This window comes from Sus scrofa, chromosome 12 (genome assembly GCF_054392235.1).
Source record: "Sus scrofa isolate SSC_HxYL_T2T_F1_AM1 chromosome 12, Sscrofa_HxYL_maternal_Yorkshire_Landrace_v2.0, whole genome shotgun sequence".
NCBI classification, from domain to species: Eukaryota; Metazoa; Chordata; class Mammalia; order Artiodactyla; family Suidae; genus Sus; species Sus scrofa.
In genome coordinates, this window is record NC_139394.1 from 1,208,782 (window position 1) to 1,234,489 (window position 25,708).

Consider the following 25,708-nt stretch of genomic DNA (forward strand, 5'->3'; position numbering starts at 1 on the left):
GTGAGGCCCGAGAGGAGTCTGGGCCATTCCTCCTCCCACACCTGCTTGTCCCTTCAATCCAATAGACTGAGGCAGCTGCTCCGAGTCTGGAGACAAGCTTTTTTTTTTTCCTTTGGGGGCAGTTCTTTTTAAGGCCACACTTGCGGCATATGGAGGTTCCCAGGCTAGGGGTCCAATCCGAGCTACAGCCGCCAGCCTACGCCACAGCCACTGCAACACCGGATCCGAGCTGTGTCTGTGACCTACGCCACAGCCACTGCAACGCCGGATCCTTAACCCACTGGGCAAGACCAGGGTTCAAACCCGTGTCTTCATGGATACAGGTGGGCTCGTTAACCACTGAGCCTCGATGGGAACTGCTGAAGACAAGCTTTTGTTTGGCTGAGTCCCCAGCATGTGGAAGTTCAAACCCACACCATGGCCGTGACCTGAGCCCCTGCGGTGGCAATGCTGGATCCTTAACCTGCTGAGCCGCAAGGGAACTCCGAGACGTGCTCGAGAACATGTAAGTCCATAGTATAGGGGGTGTGTGTGTGTGTGTGTGTCTGAGTGTGGGCACATGTGGAAGCCCCTGGGGCTGCTCCCCGCCGTCTCCAGTCCCCTGTTGGGAGCACCGAGAAGCGGGGACTCCCCAGGGCCACTAAGAGGGGCAGCCACGTCCTCGGAGATGGGCCACCTACAGGTCCAGTGCCTGGCTCCATCAGCCAGCAAATGGCTGTGACCAGAAGCCCGCTTGCCTTTCCGGGGCGGGAGGCTGGCGCAGAGGTCAAGGTGCGTCTGTGATGGGGAGGCCACCCCCCGCCAGCCTCCTCCCACGTGTCCCTCCTCCTCCCTCCCTGGCCTGTCTGTCCCTCCTTCTCCCCTGCTCTGGCTTTTGATTACAAAAGAAACTCCTGCAGGGGGGCTGCCAGGCTGGCCCTGCTGCCCTCTGGCCTCAGCAGCCCACCCTCCCGCCCCGGGCCAGGCTGAGCTCCGCCCCCAAGGCCATCCCCCACCACAAGCCCCCATCTGGCTAAGGCTGCCCCCCCATTAGATGGGCCTCCTCTGCCTCTTGGATGCTGCGGCCACTTTCCTGAAGCCAGGGACCTCCCCCCCCCCGCCCCGCACTCCCCTCCAGCCGCCAGCCGCAGCCCCAAGTTAAGCTGAGGCTCTGTGGCCCCTGTGTGTATGAGCCGAGCCTGGGGGCATCGGGGAGCCCAGGGCAGGGAGAGGCCTGGCCCCCCCTGACCAGCCACAGTCACCCCCAAGTCTAGCCAGCTTCTAGGCACCAGGACCAGTCCCCACAAACTGCCCCGCTCCTGAGAGCATCGGTCCCGCCAGTGTCCACCCAGCTCCCCCGCAGCTTCGGCCCTGGGCCGGTTCCCACCCACACACCCTGTTTGAATTCTCCCACCCGTGGGTGGGGAGGGGGGATCCAGCCCTTTTCAGAGAAGGTAACTGAAGAACCCCAGCCTGCCCGTGGGCCCTGCCTCAACAGGTGCCTGGGAGCCCAGAGCCCGCGTTGCGCCCAGATGGAACCCGGGGCCTGGAGACCAGACCGTGGGGGGCTGGGGTCCTCACTCCCATCTGACAGGCGGGAGCCCGAGGCCTGGGCACGAATGGCCACCCAGGGTTGCAGCGCCCAGAGCCGGTCCTGGGGAGGGGCCCTGGGCCCGGCTGGCCTGCAGCAGGGCTGGACTGAGGAGGGGACGGCCATCGCTCTGTCCCCGAGTGACCCCACCCTCTGGGTCCTGGCCACTGTCCCGCAGGCTGCCTCTCTCCCCGAGCCACCGCCAAGGTTGCTAGGCCTGGCCGAGTCACATTAGGTGGCACCCAGTGAGGCTCAATCAGGTCAGGCCACTTAGACGGATGGCCATGGCAGGAAGGGGCCCCGGGGCCACCCACCCTGGATGGGGCCAAACGCGGGGCAGCAGCACAGCAGGGAAGGGCAGGGAGGAGGTGCTGGGGAGGCCAGGTGGACGGGGGTCCTTGGGCAGGGAGGCGGTGGCCCAGCAGGTGGCCCTGGACCTGGGAGCTCGGGCCCCCACCTGGGCCATCGGGGTGGGACATGGAGCACAGGCTAGGTGGGCGCGGAGGAGGCAAGGCCTCCAGGCTCCTGCAAACCCAGCCAGGCCAGGCGGGGTCGGGGGTGACAGGAGGTTGGAAAAGCTGGGAGGGGGCCCACAGGGCTGGGGCCAGGATGTAGGGAGTTAAGTCTGGAAGTTTGCCGGAGTCGGACTCGCCCAGAAGCACCATCGGTTGTGGCTCATTCTCTCTCCTTCCTCCTGCAGGGCGTCCTGACAGCTTTTGGTGGCTCCCCTGCGCCCACGACGGCGGAGTCTCCTCCCCACGGTGCACAGATGGCCCCGGGGCCCTGGCTGGCCTTCCTTGACCGCCGTGCTCCCTTCTTGTGTCATCTCCCCCTCAGCCGGGCCCAGAGCCGTCCGGCCCCCTCCTCTCCTTGCTGGGTACCTCCTTCCGTGGCAGCGCTGCTGGCTTCTCTGCCGACGGCCTCGAGAGCTGGGAGTGGGCGAACCCAGGGCCAAGGAGGCTGGGCTTTGTTCCCTGTCCCCCCCTTCCACCCTCCCTGCCGGGTCGCTGGAGAGGGGACTGCGACAGCTTCTCACCTAGAGTGGACTGGCCTGGGCCCCGGGCGGGCTGGGATGCTCTAACCAAGCCTTGTCCCCAGCCCCGGAGAGACCGGGCAGCGGTCATTTTCAGGGCTGGACAGCCTCTGGCCTGAAGCCTCCAGGAGAGCTCAGGTCAGCCAGCTCAGGGCTGCCGGGAGATCCGGAGACCCCGTGACGAGCTGACTTGTGTCCCCCAGTGGGTGCGTTAAAATCCTAATCGGCACGTCGAGCTGTGCCTGCTTAGAGGGAGGGCTTTGACAGGGGTGGGCAAGGTCAAACGAGGTCATGAGTGTGGGCGTTTATCCAGGCGCCGGTGTCCTCAGACGGGGCGATCAGGACACGCAGCCCTGAAAGAAGGGAGACCCTGACACAGGCTGCAACATGGAAGGACCTCGACGTCACATTCTGGGACAGAAACCAGCCACCAAAAATGTCACATACTAATCCAGGGAGTTCCTGTCGTGGCTCAGCGGTAACGAACCTGACCGGGATCCATGAGGATGCAGGTTCGATCCCTGGCCTCACTCGGTGGGTTAAGGGTCCTGCGTGGCTGTGGCTGTGGCGTAGGCTGGCAGCTGCAGCTCTGATTGGACCCCCAGCCTAGGAATTTCCATGCGCTGCCGGTGTGGCTCTAAAAAGACCCCCCCCCAAAAAAAAAAGAAAAAAAAAAGAAAGCAATTCCACACCCAGAGCATCAGATTCATAAAGACAGATGGTTGAGGGAGCTCCCTGGTGGCTCAGGAGGTTAAAGATCCGGCGTGGTCACTGCTGTGGTTTGGGTTTGATCCCTGGCTGGGGAACTGTTGCATGCTGAAAATGGTACACTGTATTATCTGTAATTCGTTGTATTTATTATTTATTTATGTTATTGATTATATTTTATTGTATTTTACCGCAATACAAATTTTTTACATTTTAAGATGCAGGAGTGGTGGCGCCCGTGGTACCCGTGTTTAACTCACGGCCGGGACTGCTGCCAGCACCGCTGAATCACAATGACTGTGGCGCAAGTGCGAGCGGGAGCCTGAGCGCAGCTGGGCAGGCCTGCTCCTCCCTCAGCCTCGGCGCTGCCCCAGTGCCGACTCTGCCCTGGCGACTCCCCTGTTTGGAGACAGCGGCATCAGGGAGGCTGTTTCTGGGGGTGAGTCCTTGGAGAGTCAGCAAACGGGCTGGAAGCATTGATGGTGGGGACAGGACATGCTTAAGGGTCCTGACCCTGGCCCTGACCCAGCCTGGGGCCTGGAGGGGCAGCCTGCGGGGCCCACAGTGGCCAGGCCTCCAGGGGGCTGGGGAGGAGTCTGGGCCCTGGGACCTGCTGTGGGAGGTGGCCCCCAGGGTGCAGGGTGTTCCCAGAGAACTGATCACGGCTGCCCGGCGTGGCCCCTGAAGTGGCCCTGGGTGGCAGTGCAGGCAACGGTGGCCTGTCCTCCAGTTCCCCTCGCTGGGGGCCTCTCTGTGTTGGGTGCTGGGAGACAGGGAGCCCCACAAAGGTCCTGGGCTTTCTAGTCACCGTCAAGGCATCTAGGAAATAAAGCCGGACCCAGGCGGCTAATGAGGAAGGACCTGGTCACTCGCAGGGCAGGAGGGGGGGCCGGAAAAGGCTCTGCGCTCTCTGCCCAGTCACCCCGCTGGCCCTTCCAGGCCTGATCACGTCACCCTTTGAGCCCTCCTGGGTCGCCCCTGCACCCTGCCCCTGCAACCCTGGGCAGCAGCCCCTCGGTGGGCCAGGCTCTGGTGTCTGCTCCCTCTGTCCCATTAGCCCAGGGGCCCACTCTGGGTGCCCTGAGGCTGGTGGACCAGCCAGCTGGGGCCTGGCATGTCCCTGGCTCCTCAAGGCTGGCCGAGTCCAGGGGCCACTGCAGGTGTGGAGGAGAGGCTGCCCTGAATCCTGTCGCCCGCTCTCTGAAGCCCCTGGTCCCTCCTGCTGGCAGACGGATTAGATGGGGTCTGGGCTCTGGCTTTTTGGAGTTTTGTACTTTCCAGACCATTCTTGTTCCTGGAAAAAGTTCCAACCAAATTTTTCTTTATCTTTCTTTTTTTGCTTTTTATATGGAGGTTCCCAGGCCAGGGGTCGAATCAGAGCTGTAGCCACTGGCCTACACCACAGCCACAGCAACTCGGGATCTGCTCACGGCAACACTAAGCGAGGCCAGGGAACGAACCTGCACCCTCACTGATACCAATCGGATTCGCTTCTGCTGTGCCACGGCGGGAACTCCTTGTTCGCCCCCCTTTCTCCCAGGAGGGCCGGCGGGCCACACCCCTCTCCATCCTGCCTGGCTGCCCACTGGCACCGCCCGCTCAGCCCCTCTGGCCGTCAGTGTCTCGAGGCTGCCACCCAGTGGCCATGTGGGGAGTGGCCAGCTTTCCCCTCGGTACCCGGCCTTCTGGGTGGACCCACCCGCCCCAGCTGCTTCTCCCACCCCTTTCCTCCCTCACCTGCTCACTCATCCATTCCTCTGTTCATTCATTCATTCGGCCAAGCACAGTGAGCTCTGCTGAGCCAGGCCTGGGCGGGCCTCAGAACTGGAGGGACACCCGCAGAGAAATCACTCTGTGTCCCCCCCCATGGAACACAGACGTGAGCACGGGATTTAAAATAGCGGGCAGGCGGCAGATGGGGTGGGAAGGGGGCTCCTTCTGTCCCAGCCTCCCTGATTCTCCCAGCCGCCCTGGCCGGGGCCTCGTTCTGGGCCAGGAAACCTGACTTCTGGGGGTGGGGGGTGCTCCGGGGGAGGGCATGAGGCCCCAGTCACCGGCCGCTCTCCCTGGGGGGCCGCCCCCCCCCCCCCAGCCCCTGCATTCTTCCCTCAGCTCCAAAGAGTGTCCATTTGTTTGGTGCGGTTTTGTTAGCAGCTTTGTTGAGACGTAATTCACACGCCATGTAATTCACTCCTTTCAAGGGTGCCGTTCGGTGGCTTCTGGTCCATTCGCGGTCATGCAACCATCGCACAGTTATTTTTCACCCATTTCATCACTTCAAACGGAAACCTGCCATCTAACCACCAGCCCCCCGCCCCGAGCCAGCGCTAACGGGCTTTCTGTCTGTGAGCTGGCCTGTTCCAGGAACCCTCGGGCAGCGGAGTTACACGCGGCTTGCCCTCTGCCTCAAGCCTCAAGGTGCCTCGGGGTTGTGGCAGGTGTGAGGGCGCGATCCCTTTAAAGGCCCGGTCGCGGCCATCGCCCGGCTGGACCTCATCCTGCCCAGGCCTTGAGCCGCACACAGGCCTGTGGGTTGCTTCCACCTTCCGGCTCCTGAGTAAAGCTGTTGAGAACATGCGTGTCCAGCCTTTCCTGGGGACACGTGTTTGCGTTTCTCTCGGGAATAAACCTAGGCGAGCAATTTCTGGGTCGTGTGGCGCCTCTTGGTTTCATCGATGGGCTACCTGCCTGGGGAACACCTACCTCTGAGCAGTCACAGCCCCGCTGCAGGCCCTCGAAGAGCTCCTGACCGCATAGCCCAGGCCTTGCCTCCTGCCCTCCGCCCTCCGACCTCTGCCCTCCAGCCTCTGCCCTCCATCCTGGGACTGCGGCCGAGCCCCCGCCCACCGCAGGGGTTTGGCGAAGGCCTGGGTCTCCGCCTGGAGCTCTCCCGCTTTCCTCCTGCCTTTCTTCGGGCCTCAGGGCCAGGCAGGCTCCTTGGAACTCCTTTCCTGCACGGCTCCCACGGTATTTGTGCAATTGGTTGACGGGAGCCCAGGTCTGGGGCTCCAGGAGGGCAAGCAGTCGGCTTTAAAGCCCAGAACGGAGGTTCCGAATCATTTGGCGGAAGAAGGCATTCTCCGAGCAGAAGGGGACTCGGGGCTGTTTTATTTTCTAAATGGGTCGCCGGGGACCGGGCTCCCTCTCGCCTACACGACGTGCTCCAATCTCGTCCCCCTTTTCTGGTAAGAGTACCTGAGTTTTCCTCTGGGGACTCTCTCCCCACTCTTACTGAAAGGGGGCTGGAAACTCAGGCTTGGCCGGTCAGCCCATCCTGGGCAGCTGAAGTTGATTCAGGCGGGCAGATGGCTCAGGTGGGAGCCATCAGATATCATCCAGGTATTTGCTCTCCCCTTCTCCACAGGGGCTCCGAGCTGGCAGCACATGGCCACAATTTGAGGAGAGGCTGCCTGGGAATGAAGCCATGACGAGGAAAGATGGACAGAAACAGGAGAAAAGGAATGAAGCACCTGGATGGAGCTGTACCTGAAACCCAGGTGAGCTGATACATTCCCTTCTGCACAAGTCAGTTCAAACTGGGTTTCTGTACCGTGCAGTCAAAAGATGCCTGATTAATGCAGGGTCTACGGCCCCAAAACAGTTTGCAGCCTTAGCCCCTTTTCCTGTCCGGTGGTTTCCTCTTAGGACAGTAATTTGCAAGAGCATTCACCATATTAGGAACTTTCCATCACATCCTTTGCAACTGGTTTCTCTGGTCGGCTGTGTACATGTTTGCATGTGTATTCCTTTTTCTTTTTTGTCTTTTTGCCTTTTCTAGAGCCACTCCCACGGCACATGGAGGTTCCCAGGCTAGGGGTCGAATCGGAGCCGTAGCCACCGGCCTCCACCACAGCCACAGCAACGCCAGATCCGAGCTGCATCTGCGACCTGCACCACAGCTCGTGGCAATGACAGATCCTTCACCCTCTGAGCGAGGCCAGGGATCGAATCCGCAACCTCATGGTTCCTAGTCGGATTCGTTAACCACTGCGCCACGACGGGAACTCCTGCGTGTGTATTTCTTTATGGAATTTTTTGCCACACCTAATTCTCTGAAGTATGCAGTCCCAGGTGTCTCTCTCTCCTATAATTTGGGGTTTAATTTTGCTTTATCTGTTAAAGCCACATGTCCTTTATCAGATTCAGATGTTGCTCTTCAGGGTTGCTGGGAGACCTTTTCACAATTACAAATGAGTATTAAATCGTATCAAGTGCTCCTTCTTCAGTTACTGAGATGACGGGGCATTTTTTTCTCATTTCACCTGTAACAGGAAATGCATTTATCAGGTTCCTGGCCTTGAAAGCCCACTGTAAGCCATGGCAATACCATCTTTGACGTACCGCCGACCTCACTCGAACAGCCTCTTGAGGCTTTCTGCGTCTATCCGGAATGAGACTAGTCTTTTAATTTTCATCTTGGAGTTGAGATCATGCTAGCTTTCTGTGGTATGCTTAAGACAGGGAGTTTTCTGCTGCATGTGCCTTTAGTAAACATTCGCACGTGAAACCAGCTAGACCTGGGGTGTCTCTGGGCGTGAATTTTGAGAGCATACGCTGTGGCTATAATGGAGGGACCCCCGAGGGAGAGGGGGCAGGGGCTGGGCCTCTGCTCTAGCTGGGAGGCGGCCCCATCACGGTGGCAGAGACTCAAAGGCAGGCGGGCGAGGGGGCAGCTTCCTAGAGAAAGGGCCCCCCGTGCCCTGAGTGGGGCTATGAGCTGGGGAAGCTGCGGCGGCCGCTGGGGATGCTGCAAGCGGCCGGTGGGTCCGGGAGCACACCTGGCTTTCTCTGGTTGGTCCTGAGCTGGCAGCGGGGCGCAATTAGGGAAGCAGCAGATATTGGCCAAGTCCTGGCCGTTTGGGTCCAGCCGCTGCGGGGGCTGTGGCCTGAGTTCTGCCCACATATCTGGTGGGCATCATCTGAGGGTACAAGTCGTTCTGTTCTAGAGGCTGCCCCATTCTTCTACCTTCCAAATGTACTGGCATCAAATTGTTTATAGGATTTGCTTTGATTTTTTTTTTTTTTTTTTGTCTTTTTGTTGTTGTTGTTATTGTTGCTATTTCTTGGGCTGCTCCCGCGGCATATGGAGGTTCCCAGGCTAGGGGTCCAATCGGAGCTGTAGCCGCCAGCCTACGCCAGAGCCACAGCAACGCGGGATCCGAGCCGCGTCTGCAACCTACACCACAGCTCACGGCAATGCCGGATCGTTAACCCACTGAGCAAGGCCAGGGACCGAACCCGCAACCTCATGGTTCCTAGTCGGATTCGTTCACCACTGCGCCACGACGGGAACTCCTGATTTTTTTTTTTTTTTTTTTTTTTTTTTTTTTTTTTGCTTTATTAAGGCTACACCCGCAGAATGTGGAAGGTTCCAGGCTAGGGCTCTAATCAGAGCTACAGCTGCTGGGAGTTCCTGTTGTGGCTCCGTGGTTAACGAATCCAACTAGGAACCATGAGGTTGTGGGTTCAATCCCTGGCCTTGCTCAGTGGGTTATGGATCCGGCGTTGCTGTGACTGTGGTGTAGGCCGGCGGCTGTAGCTCTGATTGGACCCCTAGCCTGGGAACCTCCATGTGCCGCGGGTGCGGCCGAAAACAAAAAAGCAAAAAAACCCTTTTCTACACTAAAACGAAAAATATAGTTTTAGGAGGACTTTTTTTCCCTTTGGTAGCATCCTCGGGATTTTCTGCACAGAAGGTCTTATTATCTGCAAAGAGGAACCAAACAGTTTCATATCTACCTCCCCATGTTTCTGGGCCGTTTACTTTCTCTCCTGCGCTGGTAGAACTTTCGGGAGGCTGCTGCCTAAGGGTGGTGAGTGCAGACACCCTCGCCTCATTCTGATTTATAGGGAAGGCAGTTAGTCTTTCATTGCTAAGAATCGTGTTGGCTGCAGGCATTTTGCATCTACATCACGAGAGATGTTTGCGTTTCATCTTATTTTGTACTGTCCTTGGTTATGGTATCTGGGCAATCGCAGCTTCATGAAATGAATTGAGAACTATCCCTTCTTCTATTTTCTGGAACATTTTGGTGCAGTTTCTCTTCAAACATTTGGCGGAATTCTACACACAACCACCTGGCTTGGAGAGTTCTTTCTTCGGAAGTTTTAAAAGCACGACTTCAATGTCCATGATAGTTATGAGGCTATTCCCACGGTCCATTTCAAAATGAGCAGGTTGTGCTGGTTTGTGCTTTTCTAGGACTTGTTCCAGTTCATCTAAGTTGTCAAGTTCCTGTTATTTTTTCTTTTCTTTTCTTCTCTTCTTTTTTTTTTTTTTTTTTTTTTTTTTTTTTGGCCACCCCTTGGCATGTGGAGGTCCTGGGCCAGGGATCAGATCCGAGCTACAGTGGCAACCTAAGCCGCAGCTGCAGCAATGCTGGATCCTTAACCCACTGTGCCAGACTGGGGCTCGAACCTGCATCCCAGTGCTCCCAAGACACCACAACAGGAACTCCTTTTTTTTTTTTTTTTTTTTTGCTTTTTTTAAGGGCTGCACTTGCAGCATATGGAGGTTCCCAGGCTAGGGGTCTAATTGGAGCTACAGCCGTCGGCCTCCACCACAGCCACAGCCATGCCAGACCTGAGCTGCATCTGTGACGTACACCACAGCTCACAGCCACGCTGGGTCCTTAACCCACTGAGCCAGGCCAGGGATCGAACCCGCAACCTCAGGGTCCCTAGTCGGATTTTTTCCACTGCGCCACGACGCGAACTCCTTCGTTACGTTTGAATTAAAGCATAGTTGATGTACGATGTGCCAGTTTCTGCTGTCCAGCAAGGCGACCCAGTCACACGCATGCCTACGTTCCTTTCTCATGCTCTCTTCCATCAAGGTCTGTCCCCAAAGACTGGGCGTGGTCCCCGTGCTGCACAGTGGGGCTTCATTGCTTATCCCTTCTAAACGTCAGAGTCTGATCTACCGACCCCAAACCCCAGGCCACCCCACTTCCTCCCACTCTCTTCCTCGGCGACCACAAGTCTGTTTGCCAAGTTTGTTTCTGTTCAGTAGATGGGTTCATTTGTGATATATTTTATTTTATTTATTTTTATTTTTTTCCCCACTGTACAGCAAGGGGATCAAGTTATCCTCACATGTATACATTACAATTACATTTTTCCCCCACCCTTTGTTCTGTTGTAACATGAGTATCTAGACAAAGTTCTCAATGCTATTCAGTAGGATCTCCTTGTAAATCTATTCTTTTTTTTTTTTTTTTGCTATTTCTTTGGGCCGCTCCCACGGCATATGGAGGTTCCCAGGCTAGGGGTCTAATCGGAGCTGTGGGCACTGGCCTACGCCAGAGCCACAGCAACTCGGGATCCGAGCCGCGTCTGCAACCTACACCACAGCTCACGGCAACGCCGGATCCTTAACCCACTGAGCAAGGGCAGGGACCGAACCCGCAACCTCATGGTTCCTAGTCGGATTCGTTAACCACTGCGCCACGACGGGAACTCCTCCTTGTAAATCTATTCTAAGTTGTGCCCAAGCTCCCGATCCCTCCCGCTCCCTCCCCCTCCCATCGGGCAGCCACAGGTCTTTTCTCCAAGTCCCTTATTTTCTTTTCTGAGGAGATGTTCATTTGTGCTGGATATTAGATTCCAGTTATAAGTGATATCATATGGTATTTGTCTTTGTCTTTCTGGCTCATTTCACTCAGGATGAGAGTCTCTAGTTCCATCCATTTGTGATATATTTTAGATTTCACACATAAGTGCTATCATGAGGCATTTACCTTTCTCTCTCTCTCTCTCTTTTTTTTTTTTTTTTTTTTGCTTTTTATGGCTACACTAGTGGCATGTGGAGGATCCCAGGCTAGGGGTCGAATCACAGCTATAGCTGCCAGCCTACACCACAGCCACAGCAACGCCAGATCCTTAACCCACTGAGCAAGGCCAGGGATCGAACCCGCAACCTCATGGTTCCTCGTCGGATGCATTTCCATTGCGCCACAACGGGAATTCCTGCCTTTCTCTTCCTGACTTAACTTCACGTAATATAATGATCTCTAGTTGCGTCCATGTTGCTGCAGATGGCATTATTTTGTTCCTTTTTATGGCTGAGTCGTATTCCACTGTGTATACGTACCACATCTTCCTGATCCATTCATCTGTCAGTGGACGTTTAGGTTGTTTCTGTGTCTTGGCTGCTGTGCATCGTGCTGCAGTGAACATAGGGGCGCATGTATCTTTTTGAATCACAGTTTTCTGTGGACGCACACCCAGAAGTGGGACTGCTGGGTCATATGGTAGTTCTCTAGTTTTCCGAGGCACCTCCATCCTGTTTTCTGTAGTGGTTGTACCAATGTACGTTCCCACCAACGGTGGAGGAGGGTTCCCTTTTCTCCACACCCTCTCCAGCAATGGTTATTTGTTGAGAGGCTTTTTTTTTTTTTTTTTTTTTTTTTTTTTTTTTGGTCTTTTATCCTTTCAGGGCCACACCTGTGGCACATGGGGGTTCCCAGGCTAGGAACCCAGCAAAGTGTCCATGAGGATGCGGATTTGATCCCTGGCCTCAGTGGGTTAAGGATCCAGTGTGCCACAAGCTGCGACCTAGGTTGCAGATGTGGCTTGGATCTGGTGATGCTGGGGCTGCGGCAAAGACCTGCAGCTGTTGGGACCCCTCGCCCAGGAATCTCCGTAGGCCGCAGGTGCGGCCCTGAGCAGAAGAAAAAGAGTTAGTGAGGTTAAGCATTTCTCACGTGCCTGCTGGCCGTCGTATGTCCTCTTTGGAGAAATGTCCATTTAAGTCGGCCCGTTTTTTGATTGGGTTGTTTCGTGATGTTGAGTTGTGTGAGTCGTTTGCATATTTGGAAGCTTAAGCCCTTGTCGGCCACACGCTGTGCACCTGGATTCTCCCACTTGTAGGTCGTCCTTTCGTGATGTTGCTGGTTTCCTTTGCAGTGTGAACGTTTGTAAGTTTGATGAGGTCCCACTGGTTTATTTTTGCTTGTATTCCCACCGCCCTGGGAGACTGAGCCAGGAGCCATTTGAACGGCTGATGTCAGAGAGTATTTTGCTCTGGTGTCATGTCTTATGTTTAAGTCTGGAAGCTGTGCCGAGTGTATTTGTGTGCATGGCGTGTTCGGGTTTCACTGGCTTACAGGCAGCTGTCCAGTTTGCCCAGCACCACTTGCTGAAGAGACTTCTCTTTTTCCCACTTCATGTCCTGGCCTCCTTTGTCAAAGCGCAATTGACCACAGGTGCCTGGGTTCTCTGTTCGGTTCCATGGTCTGTGTGTCTGTTTCTGTACCAGTGCCACACTGGCTTGGTGGCTGTAGCTTTGCAGTACTGGCTGAGGTCTGGGAGAGTTATGCCTTCTGCTTGTTTTGTCCCCCCGCCCAGGATTGCTGTGGCAATTCAGGGTCTCTTATGGTTCCACATACATTTTTGGATTTTTCGTTCTACTTCCGTGAAAAATGTCCTGGGTAACTTGATGGGAATTGAATTAAATCTGGATTGCTTTGAGTAGTAGTATTAAGTCTTATTAATTCTTTCCATCCAGGACCTGGGATATCGTTCCACCTCTCCGATTCCTCTTTAATTTCCTTGATGACTATTTCATGGTTCTCAGTGTGTAAGTCTTTCACCTCCTTGGTCAGGCTTATTTCTAGGTATTTAATTTTTGGGGGTGTGTGTGTGATTTTGTTTATTTACTTATTTATTTATCTTTTTAGGGCCACACCCATGACATGGAAGTTCCCAGGCTAGGGGTCCAATCAGAGCTGTAGCTGCCGGCCTGCACCACAGCCACAGCCATGCCAGATCGGAGCCGATTCTGCAACCTACACCACAGCTCACGGCAAGGCCGGATCCTTCACCCACGGAGCGAGGCCAGGGATCGAACCTGCATCTCACATCCTCATGGATCCCAGTCAGTTTTGTTAACCGCTGAGCCATGAAGGGAACTCCTGGGGATGCGCTTTTAAAAGGCGTTTTTGTTTTTGTGTTTTTAATAGTCCTCTTCGAATGTTTCATTGTTAGCGTGTAGGCGTGCAACGGATTGCGAAATGCTCACCCTGGGTCCTGCTACTTTGCTGCATGCGCTTAGCAGGTGGAGTAGTTCTGTGTGGGGTCCCTAGGGTTTCCATACACGGTGTCACGGCATCTGCTGGCAATTTGACCACTGGTCTCCCAGTTTGGACCCTTTTATTTCTTCTCTTGGTCTGATAGCTGGGGCTAGCACTTCCGATATTACGTTGAATAAAAGTGGTGCGATTGGGCGGCCTTGTCTCGGGCCAGATTCTAGGGGAAGGCTTTCGGCTTTTCTCTCTTGAGCAGTGTGCTGGCCGGGGATCTGTCATAAATGCCTGCGATCCTGTTAAGATATGTTCCCTCGGAGTTCCCGTCATAGCTCAGTGGTTCACGAACTCAACTGGGATCCATGAGGATGCAGGATCAGTGCCTGGCCTTGCTCCGTGGGTTAGGGATCCGGCGTTGCTGTGGCTGTGGTGGAGGCCGGCAGCTGTGGCTCAGATTCAGCCCCTCGCCTGGGAACTTCCTATGCCACAGTTGAGGCCCTAAAAAGAAAAGAAAAAAAAAAAGATATTGGCCTCTGATTGTCTCTTTTGGTGTCTTTGGTTTTGGTATTAGGACGGTGGCTTCATAGACTGTCTGGGACTGTTCCTTCTTCAATCTTTTGGAAGAGTTGAGGAAGGATGGGTATAGGTTCTTCTTCTTTTTGTCTTTTTTCAGGGCTGCACCTGCAGCCTATGGAACTTCCCGGGCTAGGGGTCGAATTGGAGCTGCAGTTGCCGGCCCACACAACAGCCACAGCCACAGCGGGTCTGAGCCACATCTGGAACCTACACCACAGCTCACAGCACCGCCGGATCCTTGACCCACGGAGCGAGGCCAGGGTTCCAAGCCGTGGCCGCATGGATACTAGTCAGCTTCGTCACTGCTGAGCCACAACAGGAACTCCTGCGAATTCTTCTTTTGTGTGTTTGGAAGAATTTGCCTGTGAAGCCGTCTGGTCCTGACTTCCGTTTGGAGGCAGTGTTTTTATCACATATCCAATTTCATTTCTAGTGTTCAGTCTGTTCGAATGATCCGCTTCTTCCTGACTCAGTTTTGGCGGGTGTGTCTCCAGAAAGCTGTCTATTTCTTCTAGGTTGTCAGGTTTGTTGGCATGTCATTGTTCAGAGTAGTCTCTTATTTTTTTTAACATTTCTGCCGTCGTCAGTTGAGAGTTCTCCTTTTTCGTTTCTTTTTTATTACTCGTTGCATTTTCGTACATTTATAGCAGCATTTACAGTTATACTTATTTTGCTCATTGGTTTCTCTCTCTTTTTCTTGGTGAGTCTGGCCAGAGGTTTCTCCGTTTTGTTTACCCTTTCAAAAAACAGCTCTGGAGTTCCCGTCGTGGCGCAGTGGTTAACGAATCCGACTGGGAACCATGAGGTTGCGGGTTCGGTCCCTGCCCTTGCTCAGTGGGTTAAGGATCCGGCGTTGCCGTGAGCTGTGGTGTAGGTTGCAGACGCGGCTCGGATCCCGCGTTGCTGTGGCTCTGGCGTAGGCCGGTGGCTACAGCTCCGATTAGACCCCTAGCCTGGGAACCTCCATATGCCGTGGGAGCTGCCCAAGAAATAGCAAAAAGACAAACAAAACAAAACAAAAAATCAAAAAAAACAGCTCTTGGTTTTATTGATTCTTTTTCTATTGTTTTTCACTTTTTATTTTATTGATTTCCTCTCTGATCTTTATAATTTCCTTCTTCCTTCTGCTGACTTTAGGTTATTTGTTCTTTTTGTAACTCTTTTTTTTTTTTTTTTTTTTTTTTTTTTTTTTTTTTTTTATCTTGTAAACTTTCTTCTTTTTTTTTTTCCCCACTGTACAGCAAGGGGGTCAGGTTATCCTTACATGTATACATTACAATTACATTTTTTCCCCCACCCTTTCTTCTGTTGCGACATGAGTATCTAGACATAGTTCTCAATGCTATTCAGCAGGATCTCCTTGTAAATCTATTCTAGGTTGTGTCTGATAAGCCCAAGCTCCCGATCCCTCCCACTCCCTCCCCCTCCCATCAGGCAGCCACAAGTCTTTTCTCCAAGTCCATGATTTTCTTTTCTGAGGAGATGTTCATTTGTGCTGGATATTAGATTCCAGTTATAAGTGATATCATATGGTGTTTGTCTTTGTCTTTCTGGCTCATTTCACTCAGTATGAGATTCTCTAGTTCCATCCATGTTGCTGCAAATGGCATTATGTCATTCTTTTTTATGGCTGAGTAGTATTCCATTGTGTATCTATACCACATCTTCCGAATCCAATCATCTGTCGATGGACATTTGGGTTGTTTCCATGTCCTGGCTATTGTGAATAGTGCTGCAATGAACATGCGGGTGCACGTGTCTCTTTTAAGTAGAGTTTTGTCCGGATAGATGCCCAAGAGTGGGATTGCGGGGTCATATGGAAGTTCTTTTTTTTTTTTTTTTTTTTTTAAATTTTATTTTCCCACTGTACAGCAAGGGGGTCAGGTTATCCTTACATGTATACATTACAATTACAGTTTTTCCCCCACCATTTCTTCTGTTGCAACATGAGTATCTAGACATAGTTCTCAATGCTATTCAGCGGGATCTCCTTGTAAATCTATTCTACGTTGTGACTGATAAGCCCAAGCTCCCGATCCCTCCCACTCCCTCCCCCTCCCATCTTTTTGTAACTCTTTTAAGTGGTAGGTTAGGTTGGTGGTTTGAGATTTTTCTTCTTTTTTCAGGAAGGCCTGTATTGCTACAAACGTCCCTCTAAGAACTTTTGTGGCTCCCATAGCTCTTGCATGGTTGTGTTTCATCATCATTTATCTCAAAGTTGGGTTTTTTTTTTTTTTTTTTTTTTGTCTTTTTAGGGCCGCACCCACAGCACATGGAGGTTCTCAGGCTAGGGGTCGAATTGGAGCTGTAGCCACCGGCCTCCACCACAGCCACTGCAACGTGGGATCCGAGCTGCGTCTGCGACCTGCACCACAGTTCAGGGCAACACTGGATCCCCAACCCACGGAGCGAGGCCAGGGATCGAACCCTCAACCTCATGGTTCCTAGTCCGATTTGTTTCCGCTGTGCCACGACGGGAACTCCTATTTTTTATTTTTTAATTAAAAAAATATTATAGTTGACTTACAAAGTTGTGCCCCTTTCTGCTGTACGGCAGAGTGACCCAGTTACACAAATACGTGCAGTACGTTTCCCACATTATCCTCCATCAGCTTCCGTCGCAAGTGATCAGATGCGGTTCCCTGTGCTGTGCAGCTGGTTGGCATTGCTTATCCACTCCCAGTGCGAGCGTTTGCATCTGCTAACCCCGAACCCCCAGTCCCTCCCCCTCCCCCTCGGCAACCACAAATCTGTCTCCATGTCTGTGAGTTTCCTTCTTTCCTGTGAAAAGGTTCATTTGTGCCAAGCATTAGCCTCCAGTTGTAAGGGGTGTCCTATGGGACTTGTCTTTCTCTTTCTGACTGACTTCGCTCAGTATGAGCGTCTCTAGTTCCAGCCGTGTTGCTGCAAATGGCTGTCTTTTGTTCTTTTTTAAGGCTGAGTACTACTCCATCGTGTATATACACCACATCTTCTTTTTTTATTTTGAGGGCTGTACCTGCGGCATATGAAATTTCCCAGGCCGGGATTCGAATTGGAGCTGAAGCTGCTGGCTTACACCACAGCCAAAGCGATGCAGGATCTGAGCCGCGTCTGCAACCCACACCACGGCTCACAGCAGCATCAGATCCTTAAGCCACTGAGTGAAGCCAGGGATCGAACCTGCATCCTCATGGATACTAGTCCAATTCGTTACCTCTGAGCCACAACGGGAACTCCCTGAATCTTTCATTTTTTGATTTGAGAACTTCTTTTCTTTAAAAAAATTTTTTAATTAAAGTATAGTTGATTTAGGAGTTGCTGTTGTGGCTTAGTGGTTAATGAACCCAACTAGGATCCATGAGGACACGGGTTCGATCCCTGGCCTCACTCAGTGGGTTAAGGATCTGGCATTGCCATGAGCTGAGGTGTAGGTCACAGATGCGACTCAGATCCCACGTTGCTGTGGCTGTGGTGTAGGCCGGCGGCTGCAGCTACGATGCAACCCCCTAGCCGGGGAACCTCCATATGCCGCCGGAAGCGGCCCTAAAAAGACAAAAATAAATAACTATAGTTGATTTACAATGTTGTGCCAATTTCTGCCATACAGGAATTATTTTCTCTTCTTTGCTAATATAAGCATTTGATGCTATAAATTTTTCTCCAAGGCCTGTGTTTTTTGCCAGCAACGCATTTTCGTATGTTGTGTTTTCATTTTCATTTTTAGTTTCCCTTTAGATGGCCTCTTTATCTTTCTGTCGGTGACTTCCAGTTTGACTCTGCTGTTGTCAGAGACACTGTCTGACTTCAAGCCCCTGAAATCTGTCGAGGCTGGTCTTCTGACTCAGGATGTGGTCTATATAACAAGCCGTGTGGGTGTTTGAACAGAGGTGTGTCTGGGTCACTGCTGGCGGCTCGCCGGGCGCTGATTGTATGGTGGCTGGTTCCCTGCCTGGTTTCAAGGGGCGTCCTGCTGTCGTGGGTGGAGTGCCCCCCAAGTGCCAATGACAACCTACTGGGTGATGCTGCTGAGGTCTTTTATATCCCAGCTGATTTTCTGTCTCACCTTCCATCAGCTACTGTGAGAGGGGGGTGAAGTCTTAAGCTATATATGGATATGTCACATGTATAAAAATATTATTATTTTTGGCCATACCTGTGGCACGTGGAAGTTCCTAGGCCAGAGGGTGAACCCAAGAGCCCCTGCACTTACAATGCTGGATCCTTAACCCGCTGCACCGCAAAGGACCTCCTGGGATATTTTTAAAAATAGTACTTCAGGAGTTCCTGTTGTGGCTCAGCACTCATGAGTCCAAATAGCATCTATGAGGATGCAGGTTCGATCCCTGGCCTTGCTCAGTGGGTTAAGGATCTGGCGGTGCCTGAGCTGTGGTGTAGGTCGCAGACATGGATTGAGTCTGGCGTTGCTGTGGCTGTGCCATAGGCTGGTGACTACAGCTTCGATCTGACCCCTAGCCTGGGAACTTCCATATGCCTTGGGTGCAGCCCTAAGAAGACATAAATAATATATAAAGAAATAAATATAAATAAAAATAGCACTTCAGGGATTCCCACTCTGGTGCGGCAGGTTAAGGATCTGGCATTGTCTCTGAGGCGGAGTGGCTTTGCTCCCCAGCCTGGGAACTTCCATATGCCATGGGTGCAGCCAAAACAAAAAACAAAAACAAAATCATTTTGGAAACGAACTCTTGAATGAAAGCGCGAATTCAAAATTTAAAAAAATTTTAGGAGTTTCCACTGTGGCACAGTGGGTTAGGAACCCAACTGCAGTGGCTCAGGTTGTTGCAGAGGTGAGGATTTGATCCCTGGGCCAGCGCAGTGGGTTAGAGAATCCAGCGTTGCTGCAGCTGCAGCTCCGATTCAATCCCTGGCCCAGGAACTTCCATATGCCCCGGTGCGGCCATTAAAAATATATTTAAAAAATTGTTTTTGGTCATATGCCCATGGCATACAGAGCTTCCTGGACCAGGGACTGGACCCTAGCCACACTGTGACCCAGGCCACTGCCGTGACAACACTGGATCCTTAACCCGTTGTGCCACAGGAGAACGCCTAGAATTTTTTAATGATAAATAGAGACATTATTTATTGATCAAAAGCTCGTGGGCCCACGTCAGTCTCAGTAGAAACACGTTACAGCCCTCAATGCATAACTTGGAAAACACGGATGATTAGTCATCAATCTCGTGATTGAAAGAGTATTGAGAGGCTGTTAGGAACAGCTCTAAGCGAATACATGTGACACGTTCCTGAAAAACACAAACTAGCGAAGCTCATCAAAGAGGTGGAGAAGCTGCGAGACACTGTGGCTATTAAAGAAATGAAGCAATTAATTAAAACCTTCCCACGAGGAAAGTCGAAACAGCTGCTGAGCTGATGTTTCTTCGCTTTTGTCTTTTTAAGGCCGCACCCGTGGCACATGGAGGTTCCCAGGCTAGGGGTTGAATCGGAGCTGCAGCCACTGGCCTGCGCCACAGCCACGCCGGATCCTTCGCCCACTGAGTGAGGCCAGGGATCGAACCCACATCCTCATGGATCCTAGTCAGTTTCGTTAACCTCTGAGCCACGACGGGAACTCCCGGTGAGCTTACGTTTATTTTAAGTTTTATTTTATTGAAGTACGGTTGATTTACAATGTTGGGCCAACTTCTGACCCCTCGCGGTACAGATTCAGGGGAGTTCCCGTCGTGGTGCAGTGGAAACGGATCCGACCAGGAACCATGAGGTTGAGGGTTCGATCCCTGGCCTCACTCAGGGTTCAGACCTGCACCCTCAAGGATACTAGTTGGCTTCATTATCGCTGAGCCACAGTGAGAACTCCCGTGCCGTATTTTAGATTCCATGTATACATGACATTGCATGTGTCTGTCTTCCTCTTTCTGACTGACTTAGTATGATAATCTCTAGGTCCATCGGTGGGGCTGTGAATGGCATTATTTCGTTCTTTTTCATGCCTGCGTAGTATTCCATTGTGTGTGTGTGTGTGTGTGTGTGTGTGTGTGTGTGTGTGTACTACACTTTCTTTATCCATTCACTGTTCCCATGTCTTGGCTGTTGTGAATAGTGCAGCAGTGAACATTGGGGTGCGTGGATCTTCTTGAGTTATAATTTTTCCAGCATTATAGTTTTGTCCAGATCTACGCCCAGAAGTGTGATTGCTGGATCACATGGCAACTCTGTTTTTAGGTTAGTTTTGTTTTGTTTTTAACGGCTGCACCCATGGCATATAGACGTTTCCAGGCTAAGGGCCAAGTCAGAGCTGTGGCTGCCAGCCTACGCCACAGCCACAGCCACGCCAGTTCTAATCCACGTCAGCAACCTACACCACAGCTCACAGCAACGCCTGATCCTTTACCCATTGAGTGAGGCCAGGGATCGAACCCATGTCCTCATGGATACTAGTCAGGTTCGTTAACTGCTGCGCCATGATGGGAAGTCCCTTTCATTTTATCAAGAGGAATGAAAGTACACAGACTTTCATAGCTGCTTTCTTTGTAAAATCCAAAGACTGCAGATAGCCTTGGAGTTCCCGCTGTGGCTCAGTGGTTAGCGAATCCGACTAGGAACTATGAGGTTGCGGGTTCCATCCCTGGCCTTGCTCAGTGGGTTAAAGATCTGGCGTTGCCGTGAGCTGTGGTGTTGGTCGCAGACATGGCTCAGATATTGAGTCGCTGTGGCTGTGGTGTACAGCTCCAATTCGACCCCTAGCCTGGGAACCTCCATATGCTGCGGGAGCGGCCCCAGAAAAGACAAAAACAAAAAACAACAACCAAAGACGGCAGATAGCCTTAATGTCCAGAGGAGGTGAGGGACAAGCCCACGGAGGTCTCCCCACGCGCACGGCGGGATGGTCCCAGCCTGCGCTGGATCTCAGGGTGCTTGGGCTGCGCAAGGAAGCGGGACTAAACGAGGGCTCCTGCCGTGGCTCCTGCCTCTGGCAGGTCGAGTCTAGAAACCCTAGGAGCGAATCCGCCAGAGTCTCCAGCCTGTCGGTGGTGGTCTGAGGATGCGGAGGGCAGAGAAGGCCAGCAGGAAACTTTTGGGGGCCGTGGGGAGTTTCGCCGTCCCGCCCGGGGTGACAGGTTCAGGGTGTGTCGTCTGCACACTCTGCTAAGATCGGGCCCTGCCACTGCGTGCAGCTCCTCGCGTGTTAGGACGGATGAGAGGTCAGGGAACCGCTGAAACCTCTCGAGAGGTCCTTTTGCAACACTGGCTCTCGGCAAGGTCCCCCTGGAACCCAGTGGCTGTGACAGGCACGAGCTACAGGGAGGCCGCCCCGAGGCCCTCTGGTCAGCAGCCGGCCTCCCTTCGGCCCTTTCACGGGAGCCGTGTCCCAGCGTTGGTGGCCCTCGGTGGGGAGGCCGAGGCCCGGGGCCCTGGGCTCCGGTGGAGCGAGGGTGGCTGCGGAGAAGCCCGGGGTCTGACCTGCTTCAGAGGAGGGGAGGCCGGGAACCGGCTGTGCCCAGCACAGCAGCTGGGTGACCTGCAGTGGGGAGGCCAGACGCAGGGGCGAGAAGTCCCAGAAAACCCTCCCCGGGGGGAGAGGGACCCGATGGGGGCAAAGGGCGTCGGAGAGTTGGGGGAGTGGCGCCAATTAGCCCTCTGCTCCCACTGAGGAGGCGACACGGCCTGGGGGGCCGGCCGAGGGGACAGGAGGCTGCAGGCTGTGTGGTGGTCGCAGCACAGACACCAGGGCAGAGGAGAGGCCAGAGGTGATGCTGCAACGGAGGCAGAAGCCAAGGTGCGGGCGTGGGGGGGCTGAAGCGCAGACCGAGGGCTCGCTGGGCTCCAGGAACCCGCAGGCTGACCCCAGACACTCGGGCCCTGGCTGTTACTGAAGTTCAGGGCAAAAGAGTCCCTTAGGCCTCGACTCGGGGCCAGCCCGTGGCCCCCAAAGGGCGGGGGATCGGGTCCTCAGTTCCAGGGGGTAGAGCCGGGCAACCTGCAGAGCGCAAGCTGCAGTTCAGGCCCAAAGGGGACCTCAGACCCCCTCCCACCGCCCAGCCTTTCTGGGAAAAATCACCCCCAGACGAAAGCCGGGCAGGCGGAGGGGCTGGAGCGCAGGATGCTCCAGGTCTGGGGCAGGGCCTCAGCCGCCACCTCCCGGGAGGCCAGGTCGGGCCCTCTGGGTCCTGGACCCTGGAGGCCCCTCCAGCCCCTGGGGAGGTGACAGGGTGGGGGGACTGGGCTGTCCTGAAGCAGAATCCAGACCAGAGCTCAGCATTTAGAAACAGGATGGAAGCTGAACCTCAGCAACAAAGATGCACAAAACTCAGCGTTCAGTGCTTAGCTCTTGACCATGTAAAGCTGTGAGGACAGCCCCCCCAGGCTGGCCGTGTCCAGGGTCTCGCGGGGTGGCAGGAAGAGGGCGGGAGCCCCGATCCTGTGGGCCCCGAGAAGGGGTCCTGCTGGCCGCAGAGCAGGGGTCTGAGCTCCAGGGAGAGACTCCTAGGTTGTAGCACCAGCAGGCCGGCAACTCGGCCAGGAGGCCCAGGCGCCAGGAAGGCTGCTGCACAGGCCCCAGTGACACGGAGGGCGGTGTGGGAGCCACGCTCAGAGCAGCCCCTGAGGCGCCGCTGTGTGGGGCGCCCCTTTGCTTGGTTGGCAGCGAGGAGGTCGGGGAGAGGCTGGTGTCGGGGAAGGAGGGACACAGGACGGGCGCCTCCACTTGCACGGTGTTTCCACCATCTTTCGGGAACGCGCATCTCTCGCGGAAGATACTTCCTGAGACGGGAGTTTCCTCCATCTCACTTCTGGTTTCTTGTTTTCTGTTAAACTCAAGCACCGTGGGAAGGGTACCCCAAGACCTGGGGGCAGTTTTTCCAGGGAGGAGTCAAGGCCCGGGTCTGGTTGGAAGGAGAGGAACCGTCCCAGGAACACTCCGCCGTGTGTGAATTTGTGTTGTGGTGCATGGCTTACTTAAAACAGCTGCTTATAGGAGCTCCCTGGCGGCTCAGTGGGTTAAGGATCAGGTGTTGTCACTGCCCTGGCTCAGGTTACAGCTGTGGCTCGGGATGGATCCCTGGCCTGGGAACTTCCACATGCCGTGGGCACAGCCCCCAATCCCCCCCCCCCGCCCCCCGCAAACAGCCTATAAACAGAGGGACCAGTAGCAGTAACACAAGAGTGAGGCAAGGCAGCTGTGGTTGGCTGAGCCATGTCCCCATTGGCTGCCACTGGCCGGTCCCTCCCCAGGCGGCCCGTCCCTCCCCAGACAGCCCGCCCCACCTGCTCCGTCCGGCCCTCTGCTCCTTTGGGCTGATTTCAAGATTTGAGCCTCGTCGTTGCCGTCTGCCCCAAATGCCAGCAACCTCGTTTCAAGACCCTCGTTCCATGAAGGGCAGGTTCGGAGGACGGGGGCCTCACGGGCACTTGTGAAGAGTGTGTGCATCCCAAAGATGTCCTCGTGTCCCCCCCCGTGTCCCCAAGTCCCAGCACAGCAGCCTGGCTCTGGCTGCTGTGGGCTCTGCAGGCACGGCTCCCATGTGCTTCCCTTACTGTGCTCGGGGCTTCGACCCGACTCTCAACGTCAGACACACCGTCCCGTCCATGCAAAGTGTGTGATGATGTAACACTTTTATGGAACGTTGTAAGTGACCAGGTCCTCACAAGCGCTTTTCTTTCCGTGTCCCCCGCACCCGCCCTGGCTGCCGAGACGCAGACGGATGTGGCGGGGTCTTTTTCTTTGTTTTGCTCTCTGTCCACTGTCCTGTGCCGCCTCACAGCCCTGCGTGTCACCCTGGCACGGGGTCGTGCTCACCTCTCCGTCGTTCCCGACTCAGCGTGCTGCCGCGGGAGGGGAGCGCACAGCGTCCGGGACGCAGTCCCCGAGCAAGAAACGGCTGTCGCTGAAGCGCAAGGACCGGTTTCCATCGGCCGTGGGCTCGCGGTGGGGACACCTGCAGCGGGAACGGGACCTCGGGCGGGGTTTGTGCGGTGGCGACTGGGATTTTAAGGTGAGAATGCAGAGGGGGGACGGGTGAGAGGTCGGTGGAGTCAGGCAGGCAGGGGCTGCGCCGCGAGACCCCCCGACGGGCTTGCTGATAGCGCTCATCCAGGGTCAGCCTCGGTCCCCACGGAGGCCCAGGGACTGGCTGGACTTCCCTCGGGCTGAGCCCAGAAGGGCCTCGAGCTGCTGCATGTCTTTCCGGACCTGACATGGAGCAGCCTCAGAGGAGCCTGGCTGGGCTTTGGTCACCAGGTGCCACACGACCGTCCATTTAAAGGGTACAGGGCTTTCACTGTGTTCACAGCGCTGGGCAACCGTCACCCGAGTCCACTGGGAACATCTTCTTGACTCCACGAAGAAACCTGGCCCCTGAGGCTCCCCCCTCCCCCCCCCGTGGACTTGCCTGCTCAGGATCCTTCACTCCAGGGGATGGTCAGAACAGGCCGTGCCCTCCCGTCACCTGTCCCGCTCAGCGTCACCTACGAGAGGTGCGCCTGGGTGGTCTGTGTTGGCGCCTCGCCCTTTACCTGGCCCACCAGGACTGCACCACAGACACACCACAACTGACCCGCTGACCGTCGGGTGCGGGACGTGTGGGTTGTTTCCACCTTTTGGTCGTTAGGAGTAAAGCTGCCCTGCATCTGGGTGTCTCTCACCCTGCAGCAATGGGCCCAAACTTGGCCAATACCGGCCGCTTCCCTAATTGCTGCCCTGCTGCCAGCTCAGGACCAACCAGAGAAAGCCCAGTGTGCTCCCGGACCCACCGGACGCTTGCAGCATCCCCAGCCCACAGCCCTGCTCAGGGCACAGGGGGGCCCTATCTCTAGGAAGCCGCCCCCTCGCCTGCCTGCCTTCGAGTCTCTGCCAGCGTGATGGGGCTGCCTCCCAGCTAGAGCAGAGCCCCAGCCCCTGCCTGCGCTCGCTCGGGTCCTTCGTTTCCATGTTTTGTCTGCAGGTGTGTGGGGTGTGGGAGGGGCCGTGCTCTGCACGCGGGTGTCCAGTCGTCCAAAGCCATTTGCCAAAACAGCCAGGCGCCCCTGTGGGGACTTCTTGACCATAGATACCCACCGTGTAACTGTTTTTTTTTTTTGCTTTTCAGGGCCACATCAGACCCTTGGCACGTGGAGGTTCCCAGACTAGGGCTCCAATTAGAGCTATGGCTGCTGGCCTACACCACAGCCATAGTGACATGGCATCCAAGCCAATTCTGCGACCACCACAGCCCACCGCAACGCTGGATCCTTAATCCACCCAGCAAGACCAGGGATCGAACCTGTGTCCTTGCGGACACCAGTCAGGTCTGTTACTGCTGCGCCACAAGGGCAACTACCCACTGTGCGACTCTTCATGAATTACGGTCTTTATTTCAGGACAAGCTGGGACTGAGTCATGAAAGGGGCGCCAGTGCCCCGCTCACGTGGGAAACCCGCCCCTCCCTGCGGCCAGGCTGTGTTCTGCTCACCTTTTCCGGCTCGTCCTGCCGGCCTCGTCCCCCCCCCCCCTCCCCCCGTGTCTCTGTCCAGGAAGCTGTGGCCTCCCGGGCGGCTGGGCCTTGCCCGCAGGCCTCCCTTCACCCCTCCCCCCGCCGGACTGGGCTCCTCCTCCCCTCCTTCCGGGATGCTGGCCCTCGAAGCGCCGCATGAACTGGGCGGGCTGGGAGGAGACGGGGGCACTTTCGCAGGGAAGGAAAGCGGACCCGCTGCCCCAAATCAAGCAGCTCCGAGGACCAAAAACGGCTCCCGGGCCTGCGCTCCTCCCGCTCCAACGGCCCGACCAGGGATCCAGCCCGGGCGCTGCAGCGCCCCCTGCCGGTCCCGGGACCCAGGACGCCTGCCTCTGTCTCCAGC

General features: G+C 55.0%; 1 protein-coding gene across 3 annotated transcripts; it reads left to right on the forward strand.

Moving 5' to 3' along the window:
* The first annotated feature begins 163 nt into the window (after positions 1-163).
* LOC110255939 (uncharacterized) lies at positions 164-25,081 on the forward strand. 3 transcript variants are annotated; one of them, XR_014820565.1, is made up of 5 exons: positions 164-505; positions 2,271-2,447; positions 2,917-3,115; positions 3,530-3,750; positions 5,513-5,956. XR_014820565.1 is itself a non-coding variant. In XM_084983364.1 (5 exons), exons 2-4 carry the CDS (start codon positions 6,749-6,751, stop codon positions 24,232-24,234), a joined length of 360 nt encoding a protein of 119 aa, XP_084839490.1. In that variant the 5' UTR covers positions 3,618-3,750; positions 6,676-6,748; the 3' UTR covers positions 24,235-24,349; positions 24,961-25,081. The 3 variants fall into 3 exon arrangements, 1 of the variants encoding a protein (XP_084839490.1); XM_084983364.1 differs by lacking the exons at positions 164-505; positions 2,271-2,447; positions 2,917-3,115; positions 5,513-5,956 and adding exons at positions 6,676-6,808; positions 23,638-23,868; positions 24,166-24,349; positions 24,961-25,081 and having other exon boundaries at positions 3,618-3,750; XR_014820566.1 differs by lacking the exon at positions 164-505 and having other exon boundaries at positions 2,196-2,331.
* The last annotated feature ends 627 nt before the right edge of the window (positions 25,082-25,708 follow it).

What these genes read in the sequence shown, in the direction of transcription:
- LOC110255939 (XM_084983364.1), top strand. Translation starts at nt 6,749, where the DNA reads ATGGACAGAAACAGGAGAAAAGGAATGAAGCACCTGGATGGAGCTGTA. An exon ending in GAGCTGTACCTGAAACCCAG is followed by an intron (nt 6,809 to 23,637) that starts GTGAGCTGATAC and finishes GCCGCCTCACAG; the next exon opens with CCCTGCGTGTCACCCTGGCA. An exon ending in GTGGCGACTGGGATTTTAAG is followed by an intron (nt 23,869 to 24,165) that starts GTGAGAATGCAG and finishes CTGTGTTCACAG; the next exon opens with CGCTGGGCAACCGTCACCCG.